This window comes from Pteronotus mesoamericanus, unplaced genomic scaffold, assembly GCF_021234165.1.
Source record: "Pteronotus mesoamericanus isolate MK-2021 breed Mesoamerican mustached bat unplaced genomic scaffold, CSHL_Meso_final contig_74, whole genome shotgun sequence".
NCBI lineage: Eukaryota > Metazoa > Chordata > Mammalia > Chiroptera > Mormoopidae > Pteronotus > Pteronotus mesoamericanus.
Window position 1 is genome coordinate 40,016,829 of NW_026555247.1, and position 16,558 is coordinate 40,033,386.

General features: G+C 47.7%; 1 protein-coding gene across 2 annotated transcripts in view; it reads right to left on the reverse strand.

Moving 5' to 3' along the window:
• CD226 (CD226 molecule) overlaps positions 1-16,558 on the reverse strand; it is a 42,966-nt gene that overhangs the window by 14,618 nt on the left and 11,790 nt on the right. For both annotated transcript variants that reach the window (XM_054583892.1, XM_054583890.1), the window contains exon 3: positions 792-1,139. In XM_054583892.1, the coding sequence (XP_054439867.1) occupies positions 792-1,139 (348 nt within the window). The remainder of the gene's footprint in view (positions 1-791; positions 1,140-16,558) is intronic.

Consider the following 16,558-nt stretch of genomic DNA (forward strand, 5'->3'; position numbering starts at 1 on the left):
CAGGGACACAGGCCTCTAAGCGGACTCCAGAGTGGCAGATCTCTCTGGATTGGTGCTTCCATGGGTGAAAAATCCCTGTTTCTCACTGTCCCGCAGGTGTTGCAGGGCCTGAAGCCCACGTAGGCTAGGGCTTCCTTGAGACAAAGGAGACCCAGGACTAACACAAAATGAGCGCTGGGCCTCGGAAGGGGCCAGCTCAGGGCAGAGGTCCTGGAGTTCAGCATCAACAGTGTCGAGGCCAGCCGGCTTCTGCTCCCACATCTGAAAACAGCTAAGGAGCTCAGAGCTCTGATGTGGCAAAGTGGCAACCACATTACCAACACTTATTCAGTTCCACTAAACTCAACAGCTGATTCAGCCAAGGCCAGCCTAGCACCATCTTGTTACTGCTGAGGCTATAGAAGGCTTAGAAAACCTAGTCACCACCCCCCAAAAGTTTTCTTTTCCAAAAAATTTTAATGTAACTGAAAAATAGGAGTTCAACAGTTGACAATTATAGCCTGGAGATTCCATGTATTTTTTCAGACTCATTGAATTTTTTTTTTTTTAAATTTCAGGAATGTGGGGCAGATCCAGAAAATGGGAAACATCTAACCTTGTTAAACCTGTGATTGATGGGTTAGCAAGATAAAGAAATGCTAAAGACTACCATTCAATAACTGAAAACTTACCTAAATCCAATCATTAAAAAATATTTTGAACAATAAAATCCTAGAGAAGACAACAGAAAGCAACCACAGTGGTAGGCTGCTTCTGTGTCTGACAAAGAAAGACCTGTGCCACATACTCACCATCACTGATGGTCAATCTAACCACAAAGGTTTCGTTTTCTCCTGAGCTGGCCTTGAAGAGGCAGCGGTAAAGTCCGGAATCAGAGGCCGTGACATGGGGCAGGGTGACGGTGCTCCGTCGCATCCCCTGGTCGCAGGTGCTCAGTATTTGTCTTTGGTACCTTGAGACATTGCTCTTCCCTTGGAATAAGTTGCATCTAGTTAAGAGGTCAATCTGATGTGACTGGATCTTCTCCCACGTTACCTGTTGCATCAAACCATTCTTTTGAAGCTCATATGTGAGCGTGACATTTTTTCCAGTTTCTGAGACCACATCGATATCCGGTGACACAGCTGTCTCAAAACGATCTGAAAAGAAGAAGAAATCGACTATACTTAGGTCCTCATATTTTTAGGTACAAAGGTAGAAGCTACTCAGAAGCTTTTGTTGAAATGATTGGTGATGGTTAACAGTTTGTGATTGTGCATGATACCTTAGTATCACATTTCTGTAAGAAAGAGCTTTTTGAAAGAACACACTCACACAAATGCCGTCAAGTTTTACTTGGTTAACCATATAACAAGAAACACCCTCCAACCCTCTGGTGCTTTTCTTGGTAGTGATCACAGCAAGAGGCGAAATCTCACCACATTGGCCTGCAGTCATGTCGGGGTGCTGACTCCCACGCGGACTTGAGCATCAAATGTCTAGACTGTCCATGAAGATTTTATTGTTCATGAAAGAGAAGCCAAGTCGTTTTCATTGACCATGTACATAAACTCAATTTTCAGGGGCATGGGTTGTCTCGTGCAGAGATAAAGCGGGGACCCCGTGCTCTGGGGATTCCTGGGTACCAGGAAGCTCCTCCAATATTTCCCCCACCTTCCTGCCACCACAGCTGGGACACCCAGCACACAGAGCTCAGCACATCATTGCCAGAAACTTCAGTGAGCAGTTCTTACAGCGTGCTCTGCGGACCCAGAGGGTCCCTGTGTCCCTCCCTGAGAGCTACAAGATCAAACTGATTTTAATACTCATGTTAAAACGTGATTTACCTTTTTAACTCTTTGTCTATAAGAGTTTATAGCCTTAGGAGTTTACTTGTATCCTATGAAAATACATAGTAGATATTTTCAGAGTCTCAATGACCATTGGGATATGTGCTCACAAAATCGTGTCTTTTAAATTTTGCTCGGTTTTAATTTCTAATACAGTAAATATTGATAGTTATAACCCACATAAACAAAATCCCTTTGGCATCTTCAATATTTTTAAGAGAATAAAGGGGAAAACAACCTTAAAATTCATAGAGAAACACAAAATACCACAAATATCCAAAACGATCTTGAAAAAGAACAAAGATAGAGGTGTCAAACTTCCTGATGTCAAACTAAACTACAAAGCTACAATAATTAAAACTGTATGGTATTGGAAAAAATATGGGACTGCAAAGCAACAGAAAAGACTAGAAATTCCAGAAATAAGCCCACATGTATATAGTCAACTGATCTTCAACAAGAGTGCCAAGACTACATGACTGGGAAAAGACAGTCGTCTCTTCAACAAGTGTCCTTGGAAAGGCTGGACATATACATGGCAGAAGAGTGACATCAGACCTTTACCTTACACCATGCATAATAATCAACTCAAAATGGATGAAGACCTGAATATAAGACCTGAAACTATAACACTCCCAAAAGAAAACACAGGAGAAATATTCCTGACATTGGCCTTAGCAACAATCTCTTGAGCAGTTCTTGACACCAAAAGCGCAGGTAACAAAAGAAAAAAAATAGACAAGCAAACTAAAATATTTCTGAACGTCAAAGGAAACCGTCAACAGAATGAAAAGGCAACTTGCACAATGGAAGAAAACATTTGCAAACTGTAGATCTAATAAAGGTTAGTTTCCAAACTGTGTAAGGAATTCCTACAACTCAATAACAAAAGAAGAAAACCAAACAAAAGAAAAACTATAACTAATTATTTAATGTTAAAAATGGGCTAACAGCGTGAATAGACATTTCTCTAAAGAAAACATACAAACTGGCCAACAGACACATAAAGAGATACGCGATGTCACTAATCATTATGGAAACGCAAATCAAAACCACAATATGATATCACCTCACACCTGATCAAGAGAACAACCTTCAGGAACTGATACTTGAGAGCCCAGAGTGGAAATGTTGCTCTGTTTAATCTCACAGCTTTGCTGCTGCTGATGGGGAATTCTGACCTACTGTCAAGTAGGATGGGCAGTCACAGTGTCACCAAGCACAGGGACACTAGACAAAAAGCGCAGAGACGTGAAAGACCATCTGTCCTGGCTCCTCTCCGTGTCACAGACATGCTCAGGGCTGGCCTGGGAGCTACTTTCCTGACTGCCAATGAAAAAGAAGAGAAGAGAGGACAGGAGAGGACAAGAGAGGAGAGAAGAGGAGCCACTCTTGAAAAAGAGACCAGAACAAAGTCTAAACCACAACAGGATTTGCTGTCTGCCTTCAACTAGAGTACTACTGAGGACAGTTTCTCTCCACCGCAACAGCTTCTTTTCTTCAGAAAGTGGTTCCGTGTGTCAGAAGTTGCTGGAAAGAGGAAGCCGCAGCCATCCAGCTTCTCACTCTGTCACCAGGTGAGTGTTTATCGAAAGTAACAGTCCACCCACATGGCGAGCGCATAAGAAACATGGCATCTGTAAGCTGTGAGCCAGCAGAAGAATGGGAAAGGGAGGAAATCCTGAAGAAAAGAAAGAAAGAAAGAGAGAAAGAGAGAAAGAAAGAAAAAGAGAAAGAGAAAGAGAGAAAGAGAAAGAGAGAAAGAAAGAAAGAAAGAAAGAAAGAAAGAAAGAAAGAAAGAAAGAGAGAAAGAAGGAAAGAGAGAAAGAAAGAGAGAAAAAGAGAAAGAAAGAAAGAAAGAAAGAAAGAAAGAAAGAAAGAAAGAAAGAAAGAAAGAAAGAAAGAAAGAAAGAAAGGAAGGAAGGAAGGAAGGAAGGAAGGAAGGAAGGAAGGAAAAGAGAAAGAAAGAAGGGAGGGAGGGAGGGGAGGAGAAAGAAGGAAAGGCAAAGAGAGAGAGGGAGGGAGGGAGGGAGGAAGGAGAAAGAAAGAGAAAGAGAGAAAAGAAAAGCTTAAAGGAAACAAATGAGAAATTACAAAAAAAATTAGACAGGGAAAAGGAAGCATGAGACAATAAGAATGATGGGCAATATAAACAAAAGGCTAAATCAGATACTAGCATGTGGTGTCAGGGAAATGAAACAACAGAAAAGAAGAACCCGAGAATGGGAAGCAGGTGCGCCTCCTGCAGTTCTGACGTCGACTTCTGGGCTGACACACCCGTTCTCCTGCTCTGTGGCGGCCACCCTCCTCCAGTCTCAGACACTGTCTTTATCTGTTCATCTAGCCAACACCTGCTCTCTAGAAGCAATGCCACATACTGCTGACTTGGACGGGAAGTGCAGTTTTCTCTTAGGAGCGGATGTGTTTGCACAGAAGACAAACCCACCAGGACGGCCAGATCTGTGAGGTCTCAAGGGGGCTGTCCTCGCGGGGGCAGGTGCAGGGAGGGTCTCCCAGCACTGGCTCGGTGTCAGGACCCCGATCCACCTGTCAACAGACACAGGCAGGGGCCGGGAGGAGCAGGCCCCGCACCGGAGTTTGGACGGTGCAGGCGATTTGGAAGCACAGAGTCCACCCCCACGAACCTCCCCTGATGAACAGAATGCTGGCTGGTGCCGGGCGGGCATCCGGACCCTGGCGGGGCTGTGCCGCTGCCGTCCCTCACTGGCTGCCCATTGCTGCACAGTCACCCACTTCCGCTGCCCAGCATGAGCGAGCGCCACAGAACGACCCTGAAAACAGCACCCCAGGAGACCCACGTGCGTGAGGGCACCCTGGCAGCCTGACTCGGAAAGCAATTACACTTCAAGGGGCAACCGAAATGCCATAGTTAATAGGAAGGAAAACATTTGATTACAATGTAATCCTGAAAATAGAAACAAAAATATTAAAAACCAGTTAAATTTGCCTATCTAGCTAAAAAAGTAGTTATATGCTAATTCTTAGTATAAATATGGAATCAATTGTGGGGGGGGTTGTTGTTGTTTTCCTTTAATAACTTTAGTTTTAGAGCAGTTTTAGGTTAACAACAACAATGAGAGGAAGGGACAGAGATTTCCCCTATACTTCCTGCCCCACAGGCACGGAGTCGCCCAATATCCCTCGCCCAACTGATACATTTTTTACCATGGATGAACCTAGGCTGACATCATCATCACACAAAGTCCTGAGTTCACCTTAGGGCTCATTCTTGGTGTTGCACACTTTATGGATTTGAACAAATATATGATGATATGTATCTATTGTTACAGTACCATCAAGAATATTTTCATTGCCCTAAAAATCCTACATGCTCTATTTGTCCACCTCCCCCAACCCTGGGCGACCACTGATCTTTGTACTGTCTTCGATTTGCCTTTTCCAGAGTGTCTTACGGCTTGATCAGACAGTATGTAGCCTTTTTGTATTGGCTTCTTGCACTTACTAATTTGCATTTAAGCGTCCGCCTTGTCTTTTTATGGTTGGATAGCTCGTTTCTTTTTAGCACTGAATAATATTCCATTGTCTGCACGAACCACAGTTTATTTATCCATTCACCTTCTGAAGGATATCTTGGTTGCTTCCAAGTTTCAGTGATGATGCACAAAGCTGCTAGAAACATCCACGTGCAGGCTTCCGTATGAACATGAGTTTTCCGTTCCTTTGGGGAAACCCCGAGGAGCATGGTTGCTGGATCACATGTTAGAGTGTGTTTAGTTTTGTAAGAAGCTGCCAAACCATCGTTCGAGGTGGCCGCCCCATGTTGCACTCCCGCCATCTGTGAACGAGAGTTCCTGCTGCTCCCCAGCCTGGCCGCGCTGGGTGCTGTCAGTCCACCGCCTCTGGCCATTCTACAGTTTTGTCTGTGCGTTGTCCTCCAGGGAATTGTATTGTACAGTAACATGATGAAATTCTCCATGCTCTGCATGGAGTTTTCCTGGCATGATGATAGATGATTTCTGAACATTCTTTCAGAAATGCCTCATCGCCTTCTCCAGGTGCCACTTAGCCTCTAGGGGCCCCCGACACTGCTGGGCGTGCCACTGCCCACGCCCACGGTCACATCCCGGCGGCTCACTGTCCTCCTTCACCACCCCCGAGTTCAATGGCCCTGCAGGCAGTTTGGGCAGCCTGCCATGTGGCTCTTCCATGGCATAAACCCTGTGCTCTTTACACTAAGCTTCCTAAGCCCAGGCCTTGGGAGAGCCTTCTCTACACCACTCTGTCCTTCGTAGGCAGTGCTTGGTTTAGATTAGAAAAAAGTTAATGTGAAATTTCGCGTGACAGTTGATAGGCATTGACTTGGGGGAATTTACATCCACAAAACCTCTGTGATTAAGGAGCGTGTGTAGAACCATACGTGTGATACCTGAATGAATGAATGACTCCAGGCAAATCCACACAGAAGCACTCAAGCCTCCGCGATGCCACCTTGGAAGCAGGGGCCTCACCAACACAGTTCGCCCAGACACGGAACAAGCCTCTAAATCTAACTACCCATTTCCAGGATGACCAGGAATGGAGAAACGTGTCGAGGGACAGCTGGCAAGCCATCCACGGGAATGCGGAAAACTCAAGGTCCTCAGCTAGAAATTGGACCTCCCCCACCGCTGCCCCCACCCCTTGCCATCCACTCGAATTCTTGGGGGGCTACGTTTGTCCTGTGACTCGGCCTCCTCGCTTCTCTTGTGTGCTTCAAACGTCACAAGGCTCTTGACCTTGACTAGTGGCTGCTCTGCCTTCCTGGAAACCCCTTGGTGTCCCTGTGACACGGGTCTTCCCTGCTTGTCCTCTCTCCTTTCTGACCTTCTTCCCCAGCCTCCTTCTGGGGGCCCTTCTTCACTGCTGGTTAGTTAGTTATTTACTTATTGAATCCTCACCCGAGGATGCGATTATTGATTTTAGAGGAAGGGAGAAAGAAAGAGAGACAGAGAGAGAGATAGCGATCCTTTGCCCCCTGCACACACCCCAAATGCGGACTGAACCTGCAAGCTAGACCAGGATCGAGCCCCCAATCCTCTGGTGTACAGAATGGCACTGTGTCCAGCGGAGCCACCAGGCCAGGGCTCTCTGCTGGTCTCTGAACGTGTTGTTCCCCAGGATCCCATGGCTCCTGCTCCGCTCACCATCCCCGTGGCGTCCTGCCTCCTCTGGATCGCCCGCCATTTCCACGTGCGGATGATGCCCAGATCAATAGCCCTGCCCGGTCACGCCTTTCCCCGGGGTTCTGAAGCACGAGGCAACCACTCATTCTCATGTTTAGAAAAGGCTAAAAATTAAACAGGCAGCATTGCCACAGGCCTTCTGCGGGAGCCCGACTGTTGCACCAGCTAAGAGACGTGGCCACAGCAGCAACTTGGCACCGCCCCGACCACGCCGAGACGACTGTGTGCTCGGTCAGGAGCTTTGCTAAAAACCCTTAAATATAAAGTGCCCTGTATAATTGCAAAATGCAACACTGAGTGCATGATGACTAGGGAAAGGTTTTCAAGGGACCTGAGATAGAACTCTCAGGATAAGCAATTGCTTAGACAGTAAATCTTAAAAGGCCTCATCATAAGAAAATTAAAAATTTTGTAGCTACGTATGGTGATGGATGTTGATGTTGATAATCATTTCAACATCATATATATATATATATATATATATATGCGCAAATATGAAATAATGTTCTACACCTAAAACTAACATAATATTATATCCATTAACCTCAGTGAGAGAGAGAGGGAGAAAGAAAGAAGGAAGGAAGGAAGGAAGGAAGGAAGGAAGGAAGGAAGGAAGGAAGGAAGGAAGGAAGGAAGAAAAGAATAGACACACAAATTCCCAATTGCGGGAGAAAGAGCTTCTGATGCTCGCAGGGCGTGCCGTGTGGGCAGATGAACTCAGGCAGAAGGAGGACAAACCCAAAGGCTGGGTTTCCCAGGGGAGACCGGGCCACCCTCACAGCTCTGCCTGCAACAGACAGAAAGTGGACAAGGCTGCCTTGGTGGACACTGGACTGAGCTGTGGAGCAGCTTCTGCAGACCAGAATGGGCAGACCAGATGGGGAGCCACAAGGACCACAACCTCCCGAACACCTGGACGCACCCTGGACGGGGTCCCAGTGAAAGTAGCAGATGGCATTTCCCTAAGAAGCTGGAATGCTCCGATGATGTTTAGGGGTACTACGGGTGGAATCATGCTCCCCAACTCATATATGTAAGTGCTAACTCCCAGCACCTCAGAATGTGACCTTATGTGGCAATAGGGTCACGGCAGATGTCAGGAGTTAAGACAAGGTCACAGCCATGATAGGTAGCTCAGTTGGTTAGAGTGTCGTCCCCGATACACCAAGGTGGCAGGTTCGAACCCCAGTCAGGGCACATACAAGAATCGACCAATGAAGGCACAAATAAGTGAAAAAACAAATTGATGCTTCTCGCTCCCTCTCTCAAAATCAATCAATAAAATTTTTTTTAAAAAGACGAGGTCACGCTAGAGTAGGGCGGGTTCTAATCCAGCATCCATGACTGGTGTCCTTATAGAAAAGGGAAATTGGGGCACAGACATGCACACGGGGACAGTGTCATGTGAACATGACGGCAGAGATCACAGTCAAGTACCCGCAAGCCAAGGAATGCCAGCGACAGGCAGGAGCCACCAGGAGCTGGGGAGAGGCCTGGCACAGGCTGTCCTCGTAGCTGCAGAAGGAGCTGCCCTGCCCACACCAGGCCGCGGACTTCCAGCCTCCGTGCCCGCGAGACAGCCCAGCTCCCTTGGGGAAGCCCCAAGCCGGGCTCCTTGGTGAGGCAGCCTAAGCAAACAAACATAGGTAAGGACTTCATCAGGAGCAACCTGGGCTTTGTCAGCATCCATCAGAGGCAGCAAGTCTGCCCGTGAGGGAGGTATCCACTGTCTTCGCCAAGCCCTTCCCCAGTTAGGGCTGCTCGGAGGGAAAGGAACCAAACTAGACAAAAATAAGCTAAAGGACTGCCTGACTGAACAGCACTGATAAGGCGGGAGACCAGAACTGCTGCAAGAGATAACAACACAACCTGACAAAACGTCAGGAAGCCGGCCAAGCCTGGCGCTTTGTTTAAATGGAAGAAATAACTTGCATCAGGCAAGCGTGCGCTGACAGCAGATCAGAGGTTCGGCCCAGAAAATGCACGCTAAGAGGTCCGCAGCACGTCCAGAACGCAAGGCCCCATATGGACACCGAGGGTCTGAAGACTCGTAACCCAGGCCTTGGACGACCTGGGATTTGAAGTGACTGCAGTGGCCCCAGGGGACTCCGGTCCCCAGGCTGCCCCCGGCTGTTCCGGGGAGCCCCCAAAGCTCATGAGGGCTGGCTAGCACCTTTTGCTCATAGGTTTTAATTATTTAAAAAAAAAATGCTTTAATCGCTCTATTACGGTACAGTGAGGGAGAACGATGCTTTCCATCTAAGGCAGCACCACAAGCTTGGCTGAAGTCCATGAAAGGGTCTTCACTTTTGAGCCGCTCGACACTTTCCCTGATCAGGAAAGTAAATGATTCGTGGGACATAACAATTTTAAATAGTGTAGATCCGAGAGTCTGTGAGACAGAAGACGACCAAACAGGCCGGGGGCACTGGCTTGTGCTCTACACCAGTGTTGGCAGCCGGCCTCTCAGACTTGGAAATTTCTGGTAGACTTTCCGCATGGTGGAGTTTTACAGAAAAAGAATCAAAAGGTTAACGCCGACACTAATCATCCCCAACCAGAAAACAGATTGCGTTAGTGAACATCACCAGAGACGATGTTAAGCATTTTGTCTGATACACTTTTAACGTTGTCAACATATTTCGGAAGCAAAATAATCTACCTTGACTGTGTCCTTGCCATGCGCCAGCATTAAGTGCATTTCACGTGCTGACACACTGCGTCCTCACGACGCCCCAGAGAGAAGTCACCAGCTGGCGGTGGACATGAAGGGAGCCCAGCAGGCAGGAGGCCCGTGGCTGGTGCCGCCATCCTGGTCCCCAGGGAGGGGCCCCACGGGACACTGAGAACTTTCCCTCCCACCCTGCAACTGGGCTGCCTTTCACAGAGGATGAATAGGTTCCCAGGAGGTCCCTGCTCTTAGATATCTTATTTTATGATGCTTTGAATCCTATAATTAGAAATCAATTTCTTTCCCTGTCCTTGTTAAAATGCACACAACAACCTCCGCTCCTGGCAGGCGCCGACACATTAGTGTGAAATTGTCCATTAGATTGCCTTCCAAGGGGCAGGAAAGGAGGCCGGTTCCCACGGGCTGGCGGCCCGGAACAGACTGGCAGCCGCACAGCCAACAGCGAAGAGCCAGGAGCCCGCCTTGTCTGAGGTCACAGGGAGCAGGGCACAGGCCACCGTGCTCTCTGGGACCAAAGGTTAGAGGACAACGAGTACCCGCAGAGTAGGGTGGGGCAGGGGACTTAAACTGGAAGACGGATTACTAACGGGTGGCAGCAAACCTTGACCTCTTCTGTCACTCAGTCATTCATTCAACAGAGGTCACTGAGTGTTGTTGACATAAAGACAAGTATGGCGCAGTTCTGAGCTGATGGAAAGACATACAACCAGGTCACCGCACACAGCCTCAGACTTCCCCCCACGGGGTCCCCGTGTTCCCCGAAGCCCTGGGTCCCAGACAACCGGAAGCCACGCTCTTGGCTGGCTCCAGGCTCACCAGGGTGTGACAAAGGCTCTCTGACCAGAGGCAAAGCTATTTACCCAAAGAAAACCTGCTGAGGACACCGAACGCAAGACACTTGATTAATCAAGCTTTGTGCGTTCAGGGCAACCACCGCATGTTCAATTTCCTGCCTCTTCCCACACTTTCTGCCCGTGTCACTGTTTATTTATTTTAGTATCTATTTCATTACGTTTCTTATATATACCCAGCTGGTTCCGTGGAGAACAAATAAGCAGGAATATGCCAGCGAATGGCATATAAAAATGACGAAGAAGCAATTGCTATAATGCTAAAAACAGGAAAAAAGGAAAGGACACACACACGTCCCCACAACACATCAAGCCATTTTAAACGGATGTACCCTTCTTCCCCACGAGCCTAAATCTGCCCACTTCTCAGCACCCCACTCTTTGGGGTTCTAGGAGCACCTCCCCCTGTGTCGGAGCGACAGCTTGGTAGCTGTTCCCCCTTGGAAGCTGCTCATGCCCACTTCCCCCCCGCCCATCCGCCCAATAGCCAGGGAAATCTTTGCAGGGCCCTGGAAGTCCCTGCTGAAAAGGCTTGAAGGCATCCCCAGAACCCTTATAAAATTCAAGCTTCTAGGCACATATCATAAGACCTAACAGATTTGGCCCTGGTTTCGCCACACTTCAGCTTCAGCCCACCACTCACCTGGTCTGCGCGCTCACTCTCAGGCCCCCCAATCCACGGCACACACTTGGCCTTGCCTCTGAGCCCTGGGCGAGGGGACCCCCTGCACCGGCACCACCCTGCCTGCCCAGTCCCTGTCTACCGCCTTCCGCCTCCGGTCACGTGTGGATCCTTCCGTTAAGCTTTTCCAAATCACGTCTCTTCTGCAGACTAGACTATGCCCATACTCCAACCTATATTTACCTCTCCATTCATTGTGCTGCTCCTAAGCTGTGCCTCCCATCTAGCCACTAACTTTTAATAAAACAAAAATTTAACACACTTTTCTATCCAATTTTGTATCATTAGTTTAAGTTCACTTTCCCATATCGTTTCTTTCATCTCTCTCATCATCCAGAATGTCAGACAGGCCCTGACTTACGTGTATAAACACACCTTTAATTCCTCGGACAACTTGTTAGGATAAAGGCTACTAAAATGGATCTAAGACTAGGGCTCCTGTCTAGTAATGATATACTGATCACTGCGCTTTTAAGTACCAGGGGGAACATGTGGCGTAGGTGGGAATCACTCTGAAGGAAGCAAGGCGTTTTAGAATTGCCAGGAATCCCTGGATATGAACCTGGGAAGTAAGTCGGAACCTCTCCAAGCTGAGGCCCAAGGCACAGCAGGCGGAGTCTGCGCCGTGCCAGCCATGCCGAGCCGGGCACGTGCAGGGTGGCCCCGCGTGGCACCGGCTTCCTAGTCCTCGGCACTGCGGGGAGTTAGCCTCCATGGGGCCAACCAGCCCTCGGGAGTGTCTGTGAGAAGATTAGTGAGGTACTGTTTACAGGCTATAGACCGGGAGCAAGACCCATCGCTACCCTGAGTAGCTTATGAAAGGGTCTCTTGCTTTAATCACTAACTCAGTTTAAAAACATCAAGGAAAGGCAAGCTGGCTGGTGGGGCTCAATGGATTGCCCACCAGCCTGCGAACCAAAGGGTCACTGGTTCGATTCCCAGTCAGAGCACATGCCTGGGCTGCAGGCCAGGTCCCCGGTGTGGGTAGGGGGGCACGAGAGGCAACCACACATTGCTGCTTTTCTCCCTTTCTCCCTCCCTTCCCCTCTCTCTATAAATAAATAAATTTAAAAATAAATAAATAAAAGCCTCTAGTAAGGGACTGAAGAAGATATTAGGGATACAGATAAGGCAGAGACATGGTCCCTAAGCTTCCAGGGCTTATAAACTAGGCAGGAAGCTGCACAATTAAACAGATCGTTGTATCTAACACACGCAGTGTGGGAAGCCGGGGGAGAGGAGCTGTGTTCCAGGCGGAGAAGCAAAGTCCTGACTGGACATGGCAAAAAGCCAAGGAGGCAGGCAACTGCCCAGGACCGTGCAGGACAGACACCCCGCTGCAAATGGGGGATCACTGGAAATACAGGTGGAGAGGAGAAAGGCTTGGGGTGTTGGCCAATGCGCTTAGCTCCACAGCTTGGACGTGTGGGGCTGGGTGAGACCTCAGGGAGGCTGAGCAGGTGGCTGTGCTCTGTGGGACACAGGAGCCATCAAAGCCTAGAAACTAAACAATGAAAGAGCATTTGAGAATTCAAGGTGCCATGGGAGGCTCTGGCCACCAGAATGAGAGAAAGGAGAGAAATGCAGAGAAATGTCAAACACGGAATAAGGTTAAAATTTTCAACGGTAAATGTTTGGATGATGGAGGCTTCAACTGCTGCATCGAATGTGTATTGGGTATGATCTCAGCTAATTTGCTGCTCCATTTCTCAGCAAGAACCAAAAGCTGCTGCGGCCTCTCTGTTTCCATTGTGCTCAAGGTGAGGAAGAATATTGGAGAAGCCCGAGCAATTCAAGCAGCTCAGGAAAACCATTAGGGAGTGTTTTTCAAACATAGGCGAAAGAAATTGATCTTTATGTGGCTAAAAAGAGTATCTAAAATATTGCAAATGAAGCCTTGAACCAGGGGATTTTATTACACAAGACAAAAGATTTCATTTTTACCAAAATATGTAAAGGACTATCAGGGGAGGCAGATAAAACCTTTCAAACAATGTCTGGGAGCAAAAGAGAGCTAATGACTCCACGTTTTGAAAGAACTGAAGACAAGAAGATTATCTAAGTTTTAAGAATAAATAAACACTGAAGAGACAAAGCGCATTATCTCTGTGTGAAATAAATGACACTCTGCAAAGCACATTTTCATCTCTCTCTCTCTCTCTTTTTTTTTTTTTTTTTTTTTTGCAGAACAGCCCAAGGCAAGATTATCAAGCCTAACAAAGAAATTGTTTATCAAGACAGGATACGTAGCTTACTGAATAGGACCCAACGCTGCATAAGGATTTAAAAAATTAATTTCTTTAAAAAAAAAAAAGTCAACTCATCACCTTCAGGGAATGTGAACTATCCTCTTACCTTCATCTACGATTTTGTGTGCACTCTTTCCACAGAAGCTCAAATCCCAAGCAGGAAATGGGAAAAACCGGAGGTGACCTAACAGCCTTCCGTATCTGAGAAAGTGTTTGCAAATGGACGCACCTCTCTCCCTCCACCGGTCTGGTACGAAGCAGCCTGGGTGTCTCCTTTTTCTTCACTTCTATGAAGCTTCATGTCATGGGTTTGAAACACAGGCATTTTCCACAGAAAACACACCCTGTTACCTTCAACAGCCTCCTCAGATACAAGATAAAAGAATAGCTCTTGGACCCATAGAACCATTTACTGCCTCCCTAATGCATCCCTTCCTTCATTTCTGTATGATTTGAAAAACCTTGACTCTTTTCCTTTCTTACTTTCATGAAAGCTATGTCCTGCGTGTTTCTACACACTACTCCTCATCATTCTTCAAAAGAAAGTAACTTTGGGGCATTCTTCCTTATGTGGTTATTTTGACCAGTTAATAATATTTAATATGTACTAAGTACTTGAAATCTGACAGGAGGTGTCAGATTGTTTCTCCCTACATTTTGGGCACAATTATAATTGTCATTTTAAAGATACGGTAGCAAAAGTCATGGCTAGCGAAACATGTAGAGTCAGTGTTTGAACCCAGAAATGAGATTCAATGTCTTATTAGAAAGAACGAAATGATGAGTTGGAATAGATCTACATCCTGTGGCTCATCATGGCTCCCACGTGGGCAACTAAAGCTACCAATTGTGGGGCCTCTCATTGAAAATGTCACCTCGCTCCTGCTGTGTAAGTCAGCTGTGTGCACCTGTCCTGGTCCCAGGTACCTGCAAGCAGTCACTGGTGTCTTAAAACGCATTTGCCTTGCACCCGGAGACCATGTGGACATTTCTAGCTCCCTTCCTTGGCGAAGGCGGTCCTTCCCGACCGTGCGTCTAGCTCTTCGCAGCCAGGCCTGCGCAGATGCAAACCTGCAGCTGCACTCGGCAGGAGCTCCATTCCGCCCCGTTCGGCCTCACCCGTCCATCCGCGGCCGCGATCTCCGCCCTCGCCAGACCGCGCAAGGCCCCCGTGCGCTGCATGCGCGACCAAACGGCGTCTGTGTGCTGTTCTGTCTGCTGGAAGCCCCACACTTGTGTTTACCCTGAAAACCTCCCCAAGCGTGACCTCCGGAGAAGCTTTCTCCAACCGCTACCAAGGCGCAGGCTGCATGCTGTCTTTTCTCACGTCCGCACTCCGCACATCTGCTAGTCGTTGATGCATCTCACGGTGCCGTTCGATGGTGGGCGTCCCTGGGCAGCAGCGGCTTCCCAGTCATATCAGAGGCATTTCCCAGCCCAATGTCGTTAATACGCCGCAACCGTCCCTACAGGCGGGGTCATGTGTTCCTGTCACAGAGACATGTGCCCAGTGGGAAGCTCCATTGGGTCCCTCCGTTACTCTATCCTGTGAACACATCTTTCTGCTCGTTAGTCAGTCTAAGTAACTGTAAACCGAAGTTAAGGATGCAAACATTATATGGCCTACAGTCTCCAGATTTCATCCAGAGCTGTTTGGCATAATTTGCCTCCATAATATTACCATGGTTTGCTTTGGGTGGCGCCTGTGTGTAAATTAAAATCAAGAGCCCATTTCTGTTTTGAATAACTACAACTAAGGGAACACTAGCAACCCTCACTCTTTCTATTACCCCTTATGACGGGTGACTCAAAACTAAGACATTCCCCAGGACAAACGACCGGTTATCAATTACGAAACTGAGCACAAACGTCTACCCAAACCTGGAAAAATAAGCATTCGTAAGGTTCTTACAGCAGAGATGAAGATATGACAAAGATACTGCAAAATTTTAAACTTATTCTAGTGAAAATAAATATTACTATTCAAATATTAATACAGGCGAAGGGGGAGCGAGAGAGAATGCCGTTGTTGAGAGGAAAAGCGCCGCGTGTTCGCTGAGCGTCTGCAAACGTGTTAGACTAAACAACTCATGTCGAAGGGCCCGAGGCCTGATTTAGAAATGCTGTGTTTCAAAGGCCTCTCAGGCTCCTGTCTCCACGAACCCCATGAAGCTGGGAACCTCAGACCCAGGGCATTATGAGGACACACAGTGCTGAGAACACATGCTGGGGTCCTTCACAGTCCCCCTAATTCTACCCCAAAGCGGCGCCAAGGGGTGGGAGCATGGAAGAGTCAGAGGCCTTGGGAGCACATGGAGCCCAGTGCCGGGAGAGGAGTCAGGAAGCCGCAGCTGAGGGTGGAGGCGGCCAGGTCCGGGGCCCGAGGGGGCTGGTGAGCGCCCCACGGAGACTTGTTGCGTGTCTTAGCAGCCACTGCTGAACAGTCTGCCTTTGTGCGTCCTCACCCATCAGCTCTGGCCTTTTTAAAAATTTGCTGTTCCCCAGTGACGTCTTTAGCCCCTCAACAGAAATCCATAACTTTATCTCCACAAATCCCGGAGGCCGAAAAAAATTAAATAGATTAATGGGGAACTTGTGGAAATGTGACAAGCTTGACAGAAGTGACACATAGGATGCAGGATGGAAAGAGGTTAGTCAATAAAAATCAATGGCGTAGTGTGCCCTCAGACTGCAGAAAACCTGTTCCTAGAGGATAGATACAGCAGTGTTTACAAAGGACAGCATACAGACGTGCCTAAACTGACAGGTGCTGCAGAAACTTCACGTCTTTACAAGGTGCACACAGATCATTCTGTAGACCTCCGAGCTGCCGTGTAAAACCAAGAGAAAATATCATGCGCAATGGAGCAGATTGAAGGATTAAGCTGGTGGACTCAAATTTATCTGCACTTGCTCTTTTTTTTTTTTTTTTTTTTTTTGAATTTATTGGGGCCACATTGGCTAGTGAAGTTATATAGCCTTCAGGTACACAATTCTGTGATGCCATCATCTGTATATTGTCTTGTGTGTTCGCCACCTAAAGTCAAGTCT